We start from the raw sequence: 16,987 nt of genomic DNA on the forward strand, positions 1-16,987 counted from the left end.
CTTGATAATTGACAGCGTGATCGGAGAGCAGAAGATGGCCGAGCAGCAGCTAATATCTAGCAATCCATGCTGGCTACCTTCAGTGCCATGGTAGCTAACTAACACGTAGCTATCTACCAGTACATGCGCTTGCAAAGATACAAATAACAAGTGGGATATTGTAAGTAATTAATAGAAACAAAAGCATTGACTTCCTTCAAGGCCGGCGCAGGCCTCTCTGTAATCAGTCCTTGGTGACCTTGACGTCCTGCTGGACATAGACACAGTCAAGCCGAGCGGTCTCAAGCGCCTCCAAGTCGTCTCCAGGCTTGGGGAATTGGCCAGCAGGCAAAGGCGCAGTGGAGGAGGTTGACGTAGATGACTTTTGCGATTCTGTGTTGGCCCCTTGAGCCCAGAGAGCCGCCTGAGCGATGGGGGCCAATCGAGGCCAAGGAAATGGCACTGCGAACGCTGCGGATGATGGATTCCGGTCCAACCTTGGCAAAAACTACCCAGATTAAGGGAAGGTTTATGGCGACGGCCATGATACCGAGCTCTAACGCCATGTAAAAGATGGCCCTAGTGAGTTGCCCTGCGATCGAAAAATTATAAACAAGCTCCCAGGTTTCCACTGATTAGGTGGGCAACCTACTTTGACGAGCCATACGGTATGCCGCAGCGCCAGCTAAGTTGCAAGAAGCACGAGTTAATAAATGCTGGCCTATACAGGCGGGAAAGCTTCGTCTGAGTGAGGCACCTACCATTGACGATTTGAGTGAAGACAACGACGCGAACAGTAGAAGCAGCAAATCCGCTATTACTTCTCATTAGCTGTCTGCTATGCACGGTCTTCCAAGGATTTCCCATGCGACGAAACTTACAAGCAAGCAAGAAGGATTATCCCCAGCAAGCAAACTTTTCTGATCGTAGTGGTGTGGAACTGAAGAACCTGGGCAAGAGTGTAAGTCCACCGGGTCTGCGCTGAGAACTGCCTTGCGTTGTGCCGTGCAGAAGATGAGGTAGTAGAAGAACAGCGCGCTCAACTTTCCGCACCCGAGGGCAAAGGTGAAGAGAATATTTCCTACAATGGAAATCTTACGTCGGTTAGATGATCAAGCAGATCAAGACGGAGACGCATCAAGAGCTGTACCGTCTGAGATTTTTTCACGTGTTCTTTGACCTCTTCTTTCGAAACCTCAAAGCTCGAGTATCCCAACGATCGGATACTGATCACTGCGTTTGTAGGTCAGCCACGCCCATGGCCCAGTAAAAAAGGGAGGTGCAGCATACTGTGGAGATAACAGGAAGATCCAGCAATAAATGCAATCTGCGATTGGACGCTGTTAGGCCGGGCACTGCTATTCTGTTGGATATTTGTAGGCCCCGCTCAGGTGATCGAGCGCATTACACTGAGCCAGATGGCATACCAAGACAGGAACGGTGAGCCAGTCATCCACGCGAACATGAGCCTTTTGCTGGAGTCTGGCAACGAATCGAAAGACAACGGCAATCGTGATGAGGCCAATCGTAGTACCCAGGAGGCCCTTGAGGCTGTCGGCGGTGGTGTCCGGCGCGGCCATGACGGGCGGGATTAGCGGGCAGACAGGTAGAGGTGGACAGACGGGGGAGAAGCCGGACATGGGCACAAAAGAAGTCCCGAGAATGAAAGAAACCGAGAATCCTTGTATCACGAATTCATGAGTGGGGAAAACACCTCCCATCTTCACCACTCGGCGAGGGTGTTAGACGACCCTGCGGGTTGTGTTCAGACGTGGTATTGTTAGGGTTCTACGTAGTTTCTGGTTTACATCGCCCGCTGCTGCGTTCAAAGGTTCCTGCGAGCCGCCGCCAAAAAAAGGTGGCTGAGGTGATCGGTGTTGCTGGCCGTATTTAGTGTCTCGAAAGATCAACTTCATGCAAAAGCACGCCCCGCCGCAAGCCGAAGTCCTGTGTTAGGAAATATTCCCAAGACCTGCCCCAAATCGGCCCAAATACATCAATTACATTCATTTCAACCACAGATGCAATGGATATCGTGCAGTCTGAGCGATGAGGAGATGAGATGGGCCACCTGGTTCACGTGGCTGGCCAGTGTAGTGGCTTCGAGCCTTGGGTCACGCCTACTGCGTCCTTGACCATCCGCAAGGCTGCCGGGGTTAGCAGAGCGCCATGGGCGGAGCGAGACTAATGCATGGTGCGCAGTTGATTTAATGTAAGGCTGCAAAGGGATGCAGCCGTCGGACGGAGCGAGAGGGGCGTGCCTGGCGCAGCGGCGGAGGTGAATAATGCCAAATGTCACTTCTGACAGAAGTGAGCTGGCAACGGAGGAGCGGTTCAAATAGCCTGATGTGTACTAGCCAACGTTGGTTATTTACCGATTAACTAGCAGATTAAGGCGACCTATATCTCGGCGGCCACCCGCACGAACCGCCCCCAACCACCATGCCTGACCAAGGCGTTCGCACATGAATGTTGTACCGCTGATACAGGCTTTCGGGAACTACAGGGTAAGTGAAAATAATATTTTTGGGGGGGGGGATGTGGCTATTTTGTGTCCTTCCTGTCAAGTCTGTATTGTTGTGACTCTTCGTGCGCCAGCAGCGAATGGCCAATTGGGTGAGCTGCGAACAGCCTGGCGCGCATCCTAGCCGATGTGCCCAAGACCTGATTGTACGATTGGATCTGATCCTGGTAAGCGGCCACATAAGAGCCGTGAAACTGCAAAAGGTTCAAATCTATTAGTTTGAGCCTCTTTTATGCCAGTGTGGGGTCCCAAACTAAGTAAGAAATCAAAATCATCGCCAAGTTGAATAGGCGAATTCACCATCCTTGTCCGTGTTTGGTCGTTTCTTCACCGCGCCAGCATCGCCATTTCTCGATCCTTTGCATAGTTGCGGGGTTCTTCACTACTTCATTTTTACCAGACAACGAATGTCAAAGTCAGCAAGTCACTTTAGCTAAAACCTGATATTTCGGACAGTCGATTGATGAGCAGAAACCTTGTAAGAGTGTGGGCCACCAGCCAAGCTGGCTATAGACCCGTAAGAAGAGTGTTTAATGTTGGTGTTATTATCAGTAGCGATATAGAAGTCTCGATGAGGGAGCGACGCAAATGATTGCCTTGTTTTGGACCATCCATCACCTTTGTCGCTTTGTGTGATTGTGGCATGGAAAAGCGACGCTTGAGAATAAGTTACCTATATGTGCTATACTGGGTACTGTAACTAGTGGTGTGGCGGCGCCCAAGCCGTTCTTCTAGAACGTGCGGGGTCTTCCATTCGCTGACATGGGTCTCTAACAAGTTGATCCGGGGAACCGGGGAAGATGGCAAGATGCGACTCGCATGCGACACGGAAGAAACGGACATGTGGCCGCATCATACCCCCGAGGCCGCCACAGCACACGGTCAAGGGGGTCAATTGAGCGAAAAGTGCGGTATTTTATTCGACGACAAAGGCAATTGGAAGAAATACAGTGGACAAAAGCGCCAATTCCATGCACAGGTGCCCTGGACTTGCGAAAATAGCGCTCTTGTACTAGTCAGACAGCACATGTACAGTGAGCCGCGCGGGCTGTATCAGCCTCGGCCTTGGATTGAGCGTTTTTAATGTCTTGACCTGTTGGGCATGTAAGTGGGCTCAGCTTGACACAGCCAACGGCAACGTCGGGATGACGTCTACACTATGTTTAGGTTGGAACCAACCAACCCTTTGCTCTTAGACTTTACCAGATCCATCCAAATAAAGGTTATCTTCTTTCTGCGCCTTGGCCTCTTTCCCGCAAAGGATCCGCCATTACAACCGAGAATTACGGTTCCCCGAATGCGTCTGGGCCACGACACAGCTCTCTCTTACCTCTTCCCCACAGGATTATTCTGTCCCGCCTCAAGCCACTCATGACGCCCCGAGAATAAGCTTCCAGCCTGATTCGTTCGTCCCCTTCCCGTCCCGGGCGTCCGTCATCCTCCCCATTCGTGTCTCACTCATTTTCCTATTCTTCATTCATTCCGCCGTCTTTGTTTCGCATGTAGGATATGAATTGACTGTCCCTCACGCGACCACCGCCACTATGTACACCCACGAAGCCACCCTCACCCAGACGCCGCTCCACGTCCTCGGCCTCGTGCTGCGGGAGCTCGACAGCCTGCACTCGCTCGGCTCTGCCATTCTCGCGCACCCGGTCCTGCACGCCGCCTTCACCGAGGACCCAGCGCGCATCACGCGCGACATCCTCGACGCGCAGATGAGCCCTGCGACCGCACGCCTGGCCTACGCCGCGCACGCCGCCCGCGACGTGGACCGCACCTCGACGGCCGCCGTCAAGGCCTTTGCCGACGCCTGGCTTGTCCCGCTCGACGACGACGCCGCCGCCGCCGAGGCCGGCAGCGAGGGTGGCCCGCTGGGCATCTGGCCGTGGGGCCTTTCGCTGGCCGACATCGTCTCCATGAGCAAGACGCATGGCATCGTCGAGGATCTGACGGCGCGCCTCGTGGATGCGGCGCTGCCGCAGTGCGAGGCACTGTTTGGCAGCCGCAGGCGGGACTGCACTCGGGCGACGCCCGCCGAGGTCGCCAGGATCCATCGCATGCTGTACGGGTTCGAGATTTACTGCGGGCTGCTGTTCCGCGACGCGGGCGATTGCAAGGCCGATCTAAGCTGGCGGACAGAGGTCAATTTTCAGCTGAGCGCGGCGCTGTACCACGACAACGTCGTCAAGGCGAATAATCAGCTGGCGTGCATTCACGATTTTCTGGAAAACATCGTGCTGCAAGGTGAGCACGGGATTGTAACAGTGAGATGAGGAATGAGACACTGACTGGGATTGCCGTCTAGCGTTTAAGCAAGTGGCCATGTACGATGTCGGTTGGGGTGCACACGAGGTCGACTTTTTATCCACAGGCAGTGCCAACGAGCACGTTCAGGCCTACGTGAGTCAATTCCCACTTTCTTTCTTGCAAGGGGCGAAATCTGATAAATGTCGCCAGCTATCGCTAGGACTAGAATATATATACAAACTCGCCCAGGCCAACACGCGCCTGCCGCCCAACGCCGGCCCCGACGCGCAGCTGCAGCACTTTCGCACGCTGCGGCGCATGTTGCTCACGCACCGCTACTCGGCCACCAGCACGCTGCCGCCCAAGACGGCGTACATGCTCGCCAGCGAGCTCAACGCCCACAGCCGCGCGCACCTCGCCAAGACGGGTGCCGCCGAGCGCCAGCACGCATGCCACCTGTGGGATGAGCCGACCGGTCCGCCGTCGGCCAAAGACGTCGAGATGCGGTGCTTTGTGGCGAGCCGCTGGGCCGCCGAGGGCCAGGCGCGGGACAAGGAGGTCGAGGAGACATATCGCCCGGCAATGGAGAGATCGTGGGCACGGCGCAAGGGCATGTATTTGCAAGGATACAGGGGTTTCTACATGGAGCATATTTAGAGGGCGCATACAAACAAACGCATATACAGGGCATGGTCTATCACGGTTACGGTTATGGTTATGGTTATGATTATAGAGTATATTAGGTCATTTTTTCGGAGTTGGACCATCATTTCAATTTATTAAAAATATGAATCTCTGAACAAGGGGCATCGTCTTTCCGGCTCATAAGGAACGTGTTCATTTTCACAGCAGTGGCATTACTTGCGCGCCGCGGCGACAGCAGGCACCTCTTCCTCCAGCGGCAGAATGTTGGGCAGGGGGCCAACGGGCGTGATGGACAGCGGGTTGATTTGGGTGTGGCTGCGGGTGTAGTGCCACTTAATGTGCTCAAACTGCGTCGTGTCCTTGAACGCGGGCAGCTTCCAGTAGAGGTTACGCATCCACCGGTGGGTGGCGGGGTAGCCGGAGCGAATGTCGCGGATGTTGCACTTGAAGTGCTGAACGTAGACGGGGTCGAAGCGGATGAGCGTGACGTACAGCCTAATGTCGACCTCGGTCAGAGTCTTGCCAAAGTAATACGGGCCCTCCTTTTGGCCCTGAAGGTGCTTCTCGACGCGGCCGAGCGCTTCAAAGAGGGCGGTGACGTTGCGCTCATAGGCATCCGCGGTGGTGGCGAAGCCCGACTTGTAGACGCCGTTGTTGATGAGGTCGTACTGCCACTTGTGAGCGTCTTCAATGTCGCTGCGGAGTGCCTCGGGGTAGAGGTCGGCACCGCGGTGCTCTTGATCCAGCAAGTCGTCAAACTACTTTGGTCAGCAATTTTCTCAAAAAAATAAGTCAAAACAACTCACCTCGGATCCAAAAATGCGCAAAATTTCACTGCTTTCATTGTTCACAATCTGCTTTGTCTTCTTGTCGTACAGGACCGGCACCGTGAAGCGACCCGCGTAGTCCTTGTCCGACTCATAGTACACCTGGCGCAGGTGTGTAAACGCCTCGTGGCCCTCGATAGGGTCCGGGATCACATTCGCGCCGGGCTCCTTTTCATCCTTGGTGACGAAGCGCCAGCCGCCCTCGCCGAGGTGCCAGTGGACGACAGAAAAGGTGATGAACTTGTCAAGGCCCTTGAGCTGGCGGGCGATGAGCGTGCGGTGAGCCTACAAGTGTCAGCGGGGAGGGGTATGATTCATCAGAATAAGAGGTGGAAAGCATACCCAGGGGCAGGCGTAGGATACAAAGAGATGGTAGCGGTCCTTCTCGGGAGGGTACTTGGCACCGGCCTCGCGGGAAATGTGATCGCGGAACGAGCTGACCTGGCGCTTGAACTCGCCCGACTTGTCGCTGCGGTCGACCCAGTCGGTGATTTTGGCGGGAGTGGACTGACGAGTTAGCTGTTCAGCTCAACACAATGGAAGAGAAGGACGGAGTCTGGTCAGGAGCTTACCATTTTGATTGCTTGCGTGGTGAAATGTGCTGTGTGTGAGGGAGCTCGCAATTGAGGGGTAGCTGGGAGCTGTGATGACCCCGCGCTGTGGTGGTGACGGATTCGCGTAGAGCTGGGAGCGGCAAGCTTGGCGATTGTAGCGAAGACGATGTTTTGATGGGCGAGCGTTGGACGGCTGAGCTGCGCAACGTTCATTGGCAGCTTTTTTAACTTGTGATGATTGTGATCCGGGATTGAACTTTTTTCCCGGGAGAGGTTCTTCGGCCGATATAAGTACTCAACCCCTCGATGGCGAAAGCTTAATAGGTAGCTTGGTAGATATTAGTGGTAGCTGACCATATCCTGACCTAATCAGAGCGCAGCTTGATGGCGGTCCCAGAGACACGAGGCGAAAGGGCACTAAGCTGCTAAAAGTCATGGTTTTTAATCGCTGACAAAATAAATCAATAATTATTGAGCTGCTATTACAGCGACATCGTGATCCACTCATTCATCGCTAATCTGGATCATTTGCTCCGTCCATGCGCTGATTAATTACCTAACCTACTGCTTAGTTAGATACATGCAAAACGGGTCCAGGGTGGTGCGCACCGTTGCGCTGGGTGTCATTTTCACGTCGGTAGTTAGCACACATCACTTCTGCTAGTTTCACAGTCTTTTGCATGTCCAGCAAGATGGAATACCGTTACCACAGGTGATTGTTGCCAGCCTTTGGCAGCTTTGAAGCCGCGAGGCTTGACTTACTCTCCCACCCGAGTCATGTACCCTGGAGCCTCAGGCACACACATTTCGTCCGTTTGCCATTCGTGCCAACTCAACTTCGGCTTCGCCCCCGCGACACGCCCCGCGCAGAGCTAGGCGTCGTTCCAAACGACGAGGAATGGCTTCGTCAACCATGGCCGTCCGGCCGGTGAAAATCGTGTCGGAGGCTATGCGGGAGCGCGAGACCTTCAGGTCCGTCTTTCCCGCACCGATTGCCTAGCAGCGGCGCATTGAGCTAACAACTGGCTAGGTACGACTCGTCTCTTCCCACCGATTTTCACCATCTGAGCGATGGTGACGTCTTGCCCAGCTCCGAGCTCGCCAACGCAAGCGACGCCATTCTGTCTGCTCTTGCGCAGCTCGGTGCTTACCAGACAAAGACCGACCGAGCCTTCATCTCTCTCTTCGACGCGACCCACCAGTACATCATCGCCGAGACCGTGTCGTCGATGCGTATAACCCCAGACCTGCCTAGCGCTGCCTCCCACGTTCCTCTTGCGCTCCGCGGCAATGCAATTCCCCGCCACCAAGGTACTTGCGACCACGTGCTATATCTGAGCACGACTGGCACTGAGGGTGCCTCCGAGCTTCCTCTGTCCTTTGTGCCCAATCTGGTTGTAGATCCCCGCTTCGCTACTCGGCCATATTGTCAGTTTGGTGATGGTGGTCAGTTCTACGCCGGCGTGCCTATTCGCACGCGAAGGGGCATCAATATTGGTGCATTTTGCGTCATGAGCCAAACCACACCTGAGGGGTGGGATGATCAGTGCCCGCGCTACCTGAGGGATATCTCCCGTGCTATTATGGACCATCTCGAAAACAAGAGATCCAAAGTCACCTCTCGGATGAACGAGCGCATGAACAGAGGCCTCGGGTCCTTCATCGAAGGCAAAGCTACGCTTGCGGGGTGGCAGAGTGGGCCAAATGCTGACGCCTTCATGGATCATGACAAACATGAGGGCGGTCTCAATACTAGGCAACAGCATATGGAGCGTGACTGGCAGGACGCCAAGGACAGGGACGACCCGAATGCAGGCAGCAGACGCCACTCGACGCACGTCATAGCCGCCGAGAGCCAAACCCCTGTGATTGAGATAGACCCATCCACCACCTTGCACGAGTACGATACAAGACATTCAATCAAATCAAACCCCAGGAAGCAACACAGCCACGCGAAACAATCGAAATCAGAGGAAGACGGGCCCAGCGAGGTCTTTTCCAGAGCCGCCAACATTCTCCGAGAAGCCTTCGAAGTAGAGGGTAGTGTGTTTGTTGACGTCACCGTTGGAGCCTACGCTTTATCACCAGATGCAGACAGTCCAGCGCCGGCCGATGCTGATGACATCGGGGGACAGCTATCTTCCACAAGCGGCAGTGATGACCAAGCGCCGCCGCTTCACGAAGCGCCAGACGTCATGTCCGATGTCCTCGGCTTCTCCACGACCGAAGCTTCTAGCATCAATGGTACCCAATTAGCCCAAACTGTTGGCAAACTTCCCAACCGCTTCATCGCCAAGCTACTTCGGCGATATCCAAACGGCAAAATTTTCAATTTTGATGCTGTCGGAGACCTGCAGCCAAGTGACTCGTCTGACGATGAGGGCAAGGCAGCAGGCCAGCCTACTGACATCGCCGCTTCAACGCACAACGGGGACGGCGAAGATACCGATGGCTCACAGAAGGCGTTGAGAAATCGGCGTCCTGGACGCTTCAGTCGGCAAAGGGAGGGTGAGCATATTCATCAAGCTTTCCCAGGCGCGCGCAGCGTCGCTTTCTTCCCTATGCGGAATTCCAAGAGGGACCGTTGGCTGGCTGGCGGGTTTATCTATACACTCGCACCAACTCGTGTCTTTTCAATCGAAGGAGAGCTTAGCTTCCTCCGAGCATTTGAAAGGGTCATCACGGCTGAGCTCCTTAGCCTCGAGCAAGTGCAAGTCGACAGGGCAAAATCGGATGCACTGGGCTCGCTATCCCATGAGTTGCGATCACCACTACACGGCGTCATCCTCGGTACCGAACTTCTCAACGACACAGAGCTGAGCGGCTTCCAGGGGAACACCACACATATGATAGAGACATGTTGTCGGACGCTACTCGATACCATCGATCATATGCTGGATTATTCAAAAGTCAACAGTTTTGCCTCTAAAGACATAAAAGGCCCGCCCACTTCTACAGCCAAGCGGCCAGGAATGCGACAAAAGCTCAAGTCTAACCAATTTGGCAAAAAGCTACACATAAACGCGAGGCTCGATGGCATCATCGAAGAAGTCGCGCAGAGCGTTTTTGCAGGCTTCAACTTCCAGCACATGTCGATTCGGCAGCTCTCGAAGCATGCAACTTCCGGCTTCAGTGACACCGCGGCACACAATCAATTAGACTTTACACAAGCCATGGAGCAGCTCAGCCCGACTCTTGGCACTCTGGCCGACCAAATGTTTCAGCTTGGCCGCGTGTCAGTGTATCTTTGCATTGATCAAAGCTGCAACTGGATGTTTAATATGCAGCCCGGAGCTATACGTCGGATATTTATGAATCTGTTTGGCAATGCTCTAAAGTACACACAAAGCGGCTCTATACGAGTGTCGCTAACTCAGCAGCCACACGCTTCGAACCACGCCAGCTCTGAGCGGCTCGTTAAGTTGACAGTGCAGGATACAGGGAAGGGGATGAGCAAAGACTACATGCAGCACCGAATGTTTGTGCCGTTTTCCCAAGAAGATGAACTGACACCCGGCACAGGCCTGGGTTTAAGTCTAGTCAGAACAATTGTGTCGCAGCTGTGCGGCCGAATCCATGTTAAAAGCCGGATTGGTGTGGGCACAACGGTAGTTGTGACCTTGCCGCTAGAGCAGTCGTTGGAGAGTCCGGATACGCTGAGCAACCTGCCGGAAGAAGACAAGCTGTTTGAAGAGCAGCGGCGCGAGCTCAAGGGGCTGCGTATCCGCATTCATGGTTTTGACGGACCCGGGGCGGGCAGCGAGGAGCGAATCATCATAGAAAGCATCTGCCGCGATTGGCTGCAACTTGAGCTTGTCCCGGATCATGGAAGCTCCCCAGACATTGTGCTGCGGTCAGCAAGTGCATTACCCGAGACCTTCGAACAGAGTGCGGACCTTGCTAGGACCCCAAACGTCGTTTTATGCAAGGACGCCTTGACAGCATACCAACGACTTCGAAAATACGACACTGCTGGTCAGGGTGGTATTTTTGAGTTTATTTCGCAGCCGTAAGTCACCGCCATGCATGTTCCCCGCGCCCCTCCCCATTGGCGCTTTTTTTTCTGCGTTTCCTTGGAATGCTGATAGCTAACTCCCGTGAATGCAGAATCGGGCCGCGCACTTTTGCAAAGTCGTTACTTCTCGCCTATAAAAGATGGATGGGCTTATCGAGTATTAAAGCGCCACCACGTCCAGCGGGACCAAGTCGAGCGCATAGCACCTTGTCATCAAATCTCATGCTACCACCGCGGCCGTCGAGACCAAGTCGAGCGCACAGCACATACTCTGCTGGCCAGCCGCCGAAGGAGTCCCAGGATGAAGTTTGGCAGCCGCTCGTGAGCCCTAGTGGCACAGCGGTGGTTTCTGAGCCTCGAGCCGACGACACTGCCAATGCGCTTGAGCCGACTGAAGACGCGCCGCCACCAACACCACTACTACTAGACGACGCCGAAAGCGAGACGGAGAGCAAGATCCTGCTCGTGGACGACAACCACATCAACCTCAAGATCCTCGCGGCCTTTATGGGCAAACTCGGCCGTGCTTACGAGATGGTGGTCAATGGCAAGGAAGCAGTCGACGCGTACACAGCGCGGCCGGAGCAGTACGACGCGATCCTCATGGACATTTCCATGCCCGTCATGGACGGCCTGGAGGCGACGCGCCGGATCCGCGCGTTTGAGCACCGGAGCAGGTGTCGCCGCATGGTGGCGGTGCTGGCGCTGACGGGGCTCGCGTCGGACAGCATCCACAAGGAGGCGTCTGACAGTGGCGTAGACATGTTTCTGACGAAACCGGTGCGGCTCAAGACTCTGAGCGAGGCGCTGCAGTCGATCAACGTGCTCAATTCGTGATTTGGGGGGGGGGGGGGGGGGGGGGCAAGAAGGCGAAAGCATTTTCGATTGTTGTACACGTACATTTGAAATTCGCAGGGTGTTAGTAAGGATCAGCGCCAATGATTTTTCTTACTTTTTCTTTTTCTTCGTATACGATGGCTGCTTGGATATACTATACGCACGAAGCGACTAGACGACAAGGGAGGCCAGATGAGAGACTTGGACACGCCCAGCCAGGACAACTGTCCAAGAATACGAAAATGCAATGAAGAATTCCCCAAATACGATAATGAGCGCAATAGAGCCGATCAAAAACCTCTCCCAGATTAGTGACTGGCAATCCCTCCGATGGGAACATACCATGCACGCCTCATGTTGTAATTTAGAATTTTCATCGAAATTAGCAAGAAACGTAGCTTTTCTAGCTCGTTCTTGTTGTAGATTGTATCAGATAGCGTTAAGTTGTAACAAAGAATAGCCAAGAAAAAAAATAACGAATGGTGTAGTAATACAGGTTCCCTTTATTTCACATCCTCATATTGTCATTAAATATAGCGCCACCGCTGGTGGTTGTCCGCCACCCACCACCTCGTCGCAAACGCCGCTTCCTCTGCCCACTTTGCCGCGTCGACGCCGTGCTTCTTCTCAACGGCGCGCAGCATGCCAACAAAATCGAAGGACGCGACTTGCGTCTCCTCGTGGGGGTCCGTCTCGAGGTCCGAAAAGTACCACTCGGCATCCTGGATGAGCGGGACCAGCAGGCGCCAGCGAGGGCTGTCCATGCTGCGGGTGGAGATGGTCTGGCCGCCGGGGCTGACGCTGGTAAAGTACCAGCGGCGGTCCTCGGCCTGGAGCGGGCGGATGAGCGAGGGCGCCTCGTAGGTCTCGAGGAGGTCGCGAGCGGCCTTTTGCTGGGCGCCGTTGAGGCCGCCGGTCTCGAGGAGCAGGTCGACGACGGTGGGCAGGATGGACATGGAGCTGACGAGGTCGTTGATGTCGATGACGGGGAGGTGCGGGTGGGAGAGCACGAGGGGCACGTGGAAGCTGCCCATGCTGGGGACGCCCCAGGGAGAGGCGCCGCCCATTTCAATGACGGGCACGCCGTGGTCACCGACGAGCACGATGAGGGTGTCGTTGGTGGCGCCCTCTTCCTCGACAATGTCGAGCAGGTGGCCGACCCAGCGGTCCACATAGCCGACGGCGTTGAGGTGCTTGGAAATGTCCTGCAGGTGGTTGTTGGCGTCGTCCTGGACCATGGGCACGTAGACCTCGTCGCCCGGGAGGCCGTATGGGAAATGCGTCGAGCTCGTCAGGTGGGTAAGGAAAAGGCGCGTGTCGTTTTCGCGAGACGTGCGGAAGGCGTCGCGAAAGTACTCCTCGATCGCCGGTTCGGGCATGCCGTCGTAGCGGACATCTTCGACGGTGATGTTGCCAAAGGCGGCCTTGTCGCTGTGCAGGTACTCCGAGTCAACCATTTCATCTTCGAGGTAGCCGAGGCCCTTCATCAGCTCGTACTGGTGGTCGTACTGTCCGGTGACGGACATCATGAAGGAGTTGTTAAAGGGGCGGTTGGTGAAGCCGTCCGTGGCGCTCGCGTCGTTGAGGCCATTGAGGACCTTGAAGATTTGAGGAAGACAGGGCTGGTAAATGTGGTAGTTCCATTCCTTGTTCATGTCGGCAACAAGAGGGTTGATGCCGCAGAGACCACCGGTCAAGCTCTTGAGGGTATAAGTCGCCGAGGGGGTGTTTTTGTTCACGTTGATACCACCGCGTCGAGGAGTTTCCTGGTGGTCGAAGCCGTCGCTGTAGTCACCAGTAAGCCAGCGAGCGTTCTGGGTCAGCGTCGCGGCTCTCTTCTCTGCCTCTTCGGGAAGCTTCTTGTCGTTCCAGGTTGCGGCCATCTTGTTATAAATGTAATCTCCCTTCTTAAAGGGGAAAACATCTTTTCGTGTGGATTCTAGGAAAATGAACATGACATTGCGAATGGAGACATCGGAGAGCTTGCCCTTGAGCGAGTCAAGCAGGTCCTTGTCATAGTTGGGTTGGCTGAGAGGGTCCAGTCTGCGGTCGTAGTGCTGCTTGTCGTCGCCGTACCAGTCATCGAAGCCGGCCGGGGCGCTGCCTTCGGTTGGCAGCCAGTCCCAGTGGGTGGGTTGACCGAGGGTAAAGGGGACATTCCACTTTTGATCCATGCTCTTCTCGTATACGGGAATAATGTTGGTGAGTGGCGAGTCGGAGCCACGCAGGTAGTCGACAATGGGCATGGCGAGGGCGGTCCATGAGAGGAAGATGAAGGCCTGCTCAGCAGGTTGAAGAATGGAAGTGAGAAGTTGAAGAAACAGGAAGACGGCGGTGCCCATGTACAGCATGCGCAGCTTGGGATCGCGGCGAGAGGCAGCAACAGGGGCACCAGGAGGGTCGGGATACGAGGACTCGACATCGTCATAGTACTCCTCCTTGCCAACGGGAGCGTATTCAACCGCGTCGCGGGTGCGACGGCAGACACCAATCTTGCTAAGGATCATGCCCGAGGCGGCCTTAACGACATCTAGAGCGAGGCCAGCAAAGAAGAACAAAGGGCTCTTAAGCAGCATGCTGCCAAAGACGAGGCCGACGTTGGCGGAGACAAAGGCCCAGAGACCGGTGAGCATGATAGCCCAGGTGTTGGAGTCGGCGACGAGGCCGGCGTTGCGCCAGCGCGGTTCGCCACCAATCATGAGGAAGAAGGAGATATTCGAGACTGCAAGGAAGAGCTGCAGCAGGGCGATAATGGTTGAAAAGGCCGTGGCGAGGAAGCGGAACCAGCCGCCGCCAAAACGACCCAAAGCCTTGCCATCGAGCAAAAAGCGCAGGAGCAGGATGATTACGGTGTCCTGCATGAAGAGGCTCGGCAGCCATTGTATTAACTCGCCCAGGGACAGGACCTGGGAGTGAATGTATATGTGAAGACACTTGCTGGCCAGGATCGACGTGGTGGCAAGCGAGAAAACGAATGTGCGGTCGGCGATGCGAAAAAAGGACGAGAGCGCGCCGAGCAAGCGACGGCCACCGGCGAGGCAACGTCGACCGGTCATGGTGGAAGCGGCGTGGTGGTGGCTGTATGTGTTTTCCTCTTGCTGGAGGAGTAGTCCCATGTTGAATTGGGGGATGTGTAAGAGGCTTGGCTAGCCGCCGATGAAAAAGCCAAAAAAAAAAAAAAAAAAAAGAGTGTGTGTGAAGAGACAAGGCAGCGGGATGAGAAGGGGGAGGGGGAGAAGAAGGAGGGGAGAGTTGTTGGATATATTGGTTGGCGATAGTTATGGAGAATGGCAACAAGGACAAACGGGCGATGGGCAGGGAAAGAAAGGATCGTCTGTCCGGAAGCGTGGTGGTAGGGCCAAGAGCGCGCTCTCTTTTCGGCTTGGTCCCCCCGTGTGCGCAGAATGTCACTTACGGTACGTACCGAGAACTAAGTATTACGATGAGACACGAGAAGGAAAAAAAAGCTAGTTTATTTTTCCATCTACACGTTCTGACGGCCTGGCTGCACTGACTAGCAGTTTGGCTTGGCTGTGACGAAATTAGGGTGTGGCTCTCGGATGCTGGTAGCGAACGAGGAAGGGAAAAAAAGGCCCAGTCGCGTGTTCAGTTTCCAGAAAGAGGCAAGCTGCAAAGCTACAAGGTGGGATGGACGGAGGGGGCGTCTCTGTGAGCGGGCCCCCCTGTGCAGCAGTGTCGGGAGCAGTCACAGGCGCTGAAGATCTGTCAAGGCAGCGCTGTGCAACCCCTGCACCCTTGTGTGCCCTGCTGGCTGCTGGCTGGCTGCTGCCCTGCAAAAGAAGGAAGAGATGGAAAGAAAAAAAAAGGGGTCTGCAACCATTTCGACGAGGCCCCCCCTCCCCTGTGCTCAGCAGGGAGCGCGTCTGAGGAGACATTCCGTCCCTCAATGTCCCTCAATATATCCTGCCTTTCTGCCATTCGTTGAAGAAAGAAAGAAAGAAAGAAAGAAAAAGAAAGAAAAAACACAACTCCCAATGGAAACTTACAATCATGACCCCAGGCCCTCGCTCTTGGCCGTGCCATTACGGGGAGCACATTGGCCACTCGAACCTCGCTGCGGTGCGCCCGTCCTGGCGTCCACTGCTAGGGCTGCCCACTCTCCACTATCACGAAGCAACCGCCACCCTTTGTCTGTTCTCGCGCAGCTCTCTCACCAGCCATCACACGCCACACAGTTGAGAAAACTTGGGCTGTTTTTTTCTAATTGCGGTCTTCAGCCACACCGTCATCCCAGCTCTTCCGTATCCCACACGAATCCATCTTCCCTACACACCCTCCCAATCACTAGCCCTACACACTCGGACACCAAACACGTTCCTCATCAACACGAGCAAGTCATCAACAGGCGCATCTATTTATTTCCTTCCACTCCTTCTTCGCTTGGCTCATGTGGGCCAAGTTTCCAGCTTACCAGCGTCCTTTTCAGTCCTCTGACATCCTCTGTCGTGCTGCCCGTACGGAACCTGGAAACCAAGACTTGGCGACGACGTCCCCTTCCAATAATCCTGCCCTGACTAGTGCGCGTCGTCCCGCCCGAACAATCATTGATCAACCGAAACTCACCTTTCTGGCGGCATTAACATGGACTTTGGAAGCTCCCTTTTACCCTTTGCCTGGCTTCTGACAGGGCTCATCTACTGGCACGTCCCACTCCTCCCCTCCCCTGTAGGCATCATCATGCAGGAATTGTCAAACCTTAGCCATTCTCAGTCAAGCTTCACGGGTCGGGGCAAAAAGGACCCAGTTGCAGTGGCTTGCATGCCCGCAAATTGTGGCCACCTCGAAAAAGCTTCAATTGAGCGCGAGCCCAGATTTGTCCACTCTGATAAATTACCCATGGAAAAGCTGGGGGTGGTTGCATTCAGCTAATATTCCGTCATGTTGGTCTAGAACGATGCGAATCGAGCTGCAATTTACAATGAAAGATCTCTTCCTGTTGTATTATCCCATCCCGCGACTTGAATATCCAGGATCCTGACACTGTCGGGGATGCCCTACGCGGACCGCCGCTCTGCTGACTAGCACAAAAATGCAACGAGTGAAACAGGCGCTCTATTGCCAATAGCGAATACCCCTAATTCGCACTGCTAGCCTCCGGCGCGCCGGGGCTCACTGGCTTGCAGGCTTAATTTCTTCTTCGAGGCACCATCGACGTCCGTCGCCCAGCTGACGCTCAGCTGACAAGCCTACGACAGGAATGAACCCCTGATTGGCTTGAGGGTCTATATAAAGATTGCCGTGGCGCAAGAGGGACCAGAGAGATCAGGCAGCTTCCGTCGAGCTGCGATGCTCAATCAAGCAACTGCACACGCGACACAGAAGTCCTCCTTGTTCT

At 54.9% G+C, this 16,987-nt stretch overlaps 5 protein-coding genes across 6 annotated transcripts; 2 read left to right on the forward strand and 3 right to left on the reverse strand.

Annotated features, from left to right (window-relative positions):
- Positions 1 to 281: 281 nt before the first annotated feature.
- On the reverse strand, positions 282 to 1,700 carry LMH87_009902 (uncharacterized protein; the record flags this gene model as incomplete). 2 transcript variants are annotated; one of them, XM_056196978.1, is made up of 8 exons in its annotated part: positions 282 to 571; positions 632 to 664; positions 741 to 793; positions 861 to 928; positions 1,065 to 1,073; positions 1,130 to 1,212; positions 1,270 to 1,306; positions 1,407 to 1,700. In XM_056196978.1, the coding sequence occupies 8 exons, from the start codon at positions 1,698 to 1,700 to the stop codon at positions 282 to 284; spliced, it is 867 nt and encodes a 288-aa protein (XP_056054073.1). The 2 variants fall into 2 exon arrangements, with proteins under 2 accessions (XP_056054073.1, XP_056054072.1); XM_056196977.1 differs by lacking the exon at positions 1,065 to 1,073 and having other exon boundaries at positions 861 to 919.
- Positions 1,701 to 4,047: 2,347 nt separating this feature from the next.
- On the forward strand, positions 4,048 to 5,410 carry LMH87_009903 (uncharacterized protein; the record flags this gene model as incomplete). The annotated part of the gene is made up of 3 exons (XM_056196980.1): positions 4,048 to 4,750; positions 4,812 to 4,906; positions 4,964 to 5,410. The coding sequence occupies 3 exons, from the start codon at positions 4,048 to 4,050 to the stop codon at positions 5,408 to 5,410; spliced, it is 1,245 nt and encodes a 414-aa protein (XP_056054074.1).
- Positions 5,411 to 5,610: 200 nt separating this feature from the next.
- Positions 5,611 to 6,800, reverse strand: LMH87_009904 (uncharacterized protein; the record flags this gene model as incomplete). Its single annotated transcript, XM_056196981.1, has 4 exons — positions 5,611 to 6,156; positions 6,205 to 6,510; positions 6,568 to 6,732; positions 6,798 to 6,800. 4 exons carry the CDS (start codon positions 6,798 to 6,800, stop codon positions 5,611 to 5,613), a joined length of 1,020 nt encoding a protein of 339 aa, XP_056054075.1.
- Positions 6,801 to 7,692: 892 nt separating this feature from the next.
- LMH87_009905 (uncharacterized protein) lies at positions 7,693 to 11,631 on the forward strand (the record flags this gene model as incomplete). The annotated part of the gene is made up of 3 exons (XM_056196982.1): positions 7,693 to 7,751; positions 7,810 to 10,788; positions 10,887 to 11,631. The coding sequence occupies 3 exons, from the start codon at positions 7,693 to 7,695 to the stop codon at positions 11,629 to 11,631; spliced, it is 3,783 nt and encodes a 1,260-aa protein (XP_056054076.1).
- A 527-nt stretch (positions 11,632 to 12,158) lies between these two features.
- LMH87_009906 (uncharacterized protein) lies at positions 12,159 to 14,747 on the reverse strand (the record flags this gene model as incomplete). Its single annotated transcript, XM_056196983.1, has 2 exons — positions 12,159 to 13,062; positions 13,129 to 14,747. 2 exons carry the CDS (start codon positions 14,745 to 14,747, stop codon positions 12,159 to 12,161), a joined length of 2,523 nt encoding a protein of 840 aa, XP_056054077.1.
- Positions 14,748 to 16,987: the final 2,240 nt, after the last annotated feature.

The sequence above is a fragment of the Akanthomyces muscarius genome, chromosome 5, assembly GCF_028009165.1.
Source record: "Akanthomyces muscarius strain Ve6 chromosome 5, whole genome shotgun sequence".
NCBI lineage: Eukaryota > Fungi > Ascomycota > Sordariomycetes > Hypocreales > Cordycipitaceae > Akanthomyces > Akanthomyces muscarius.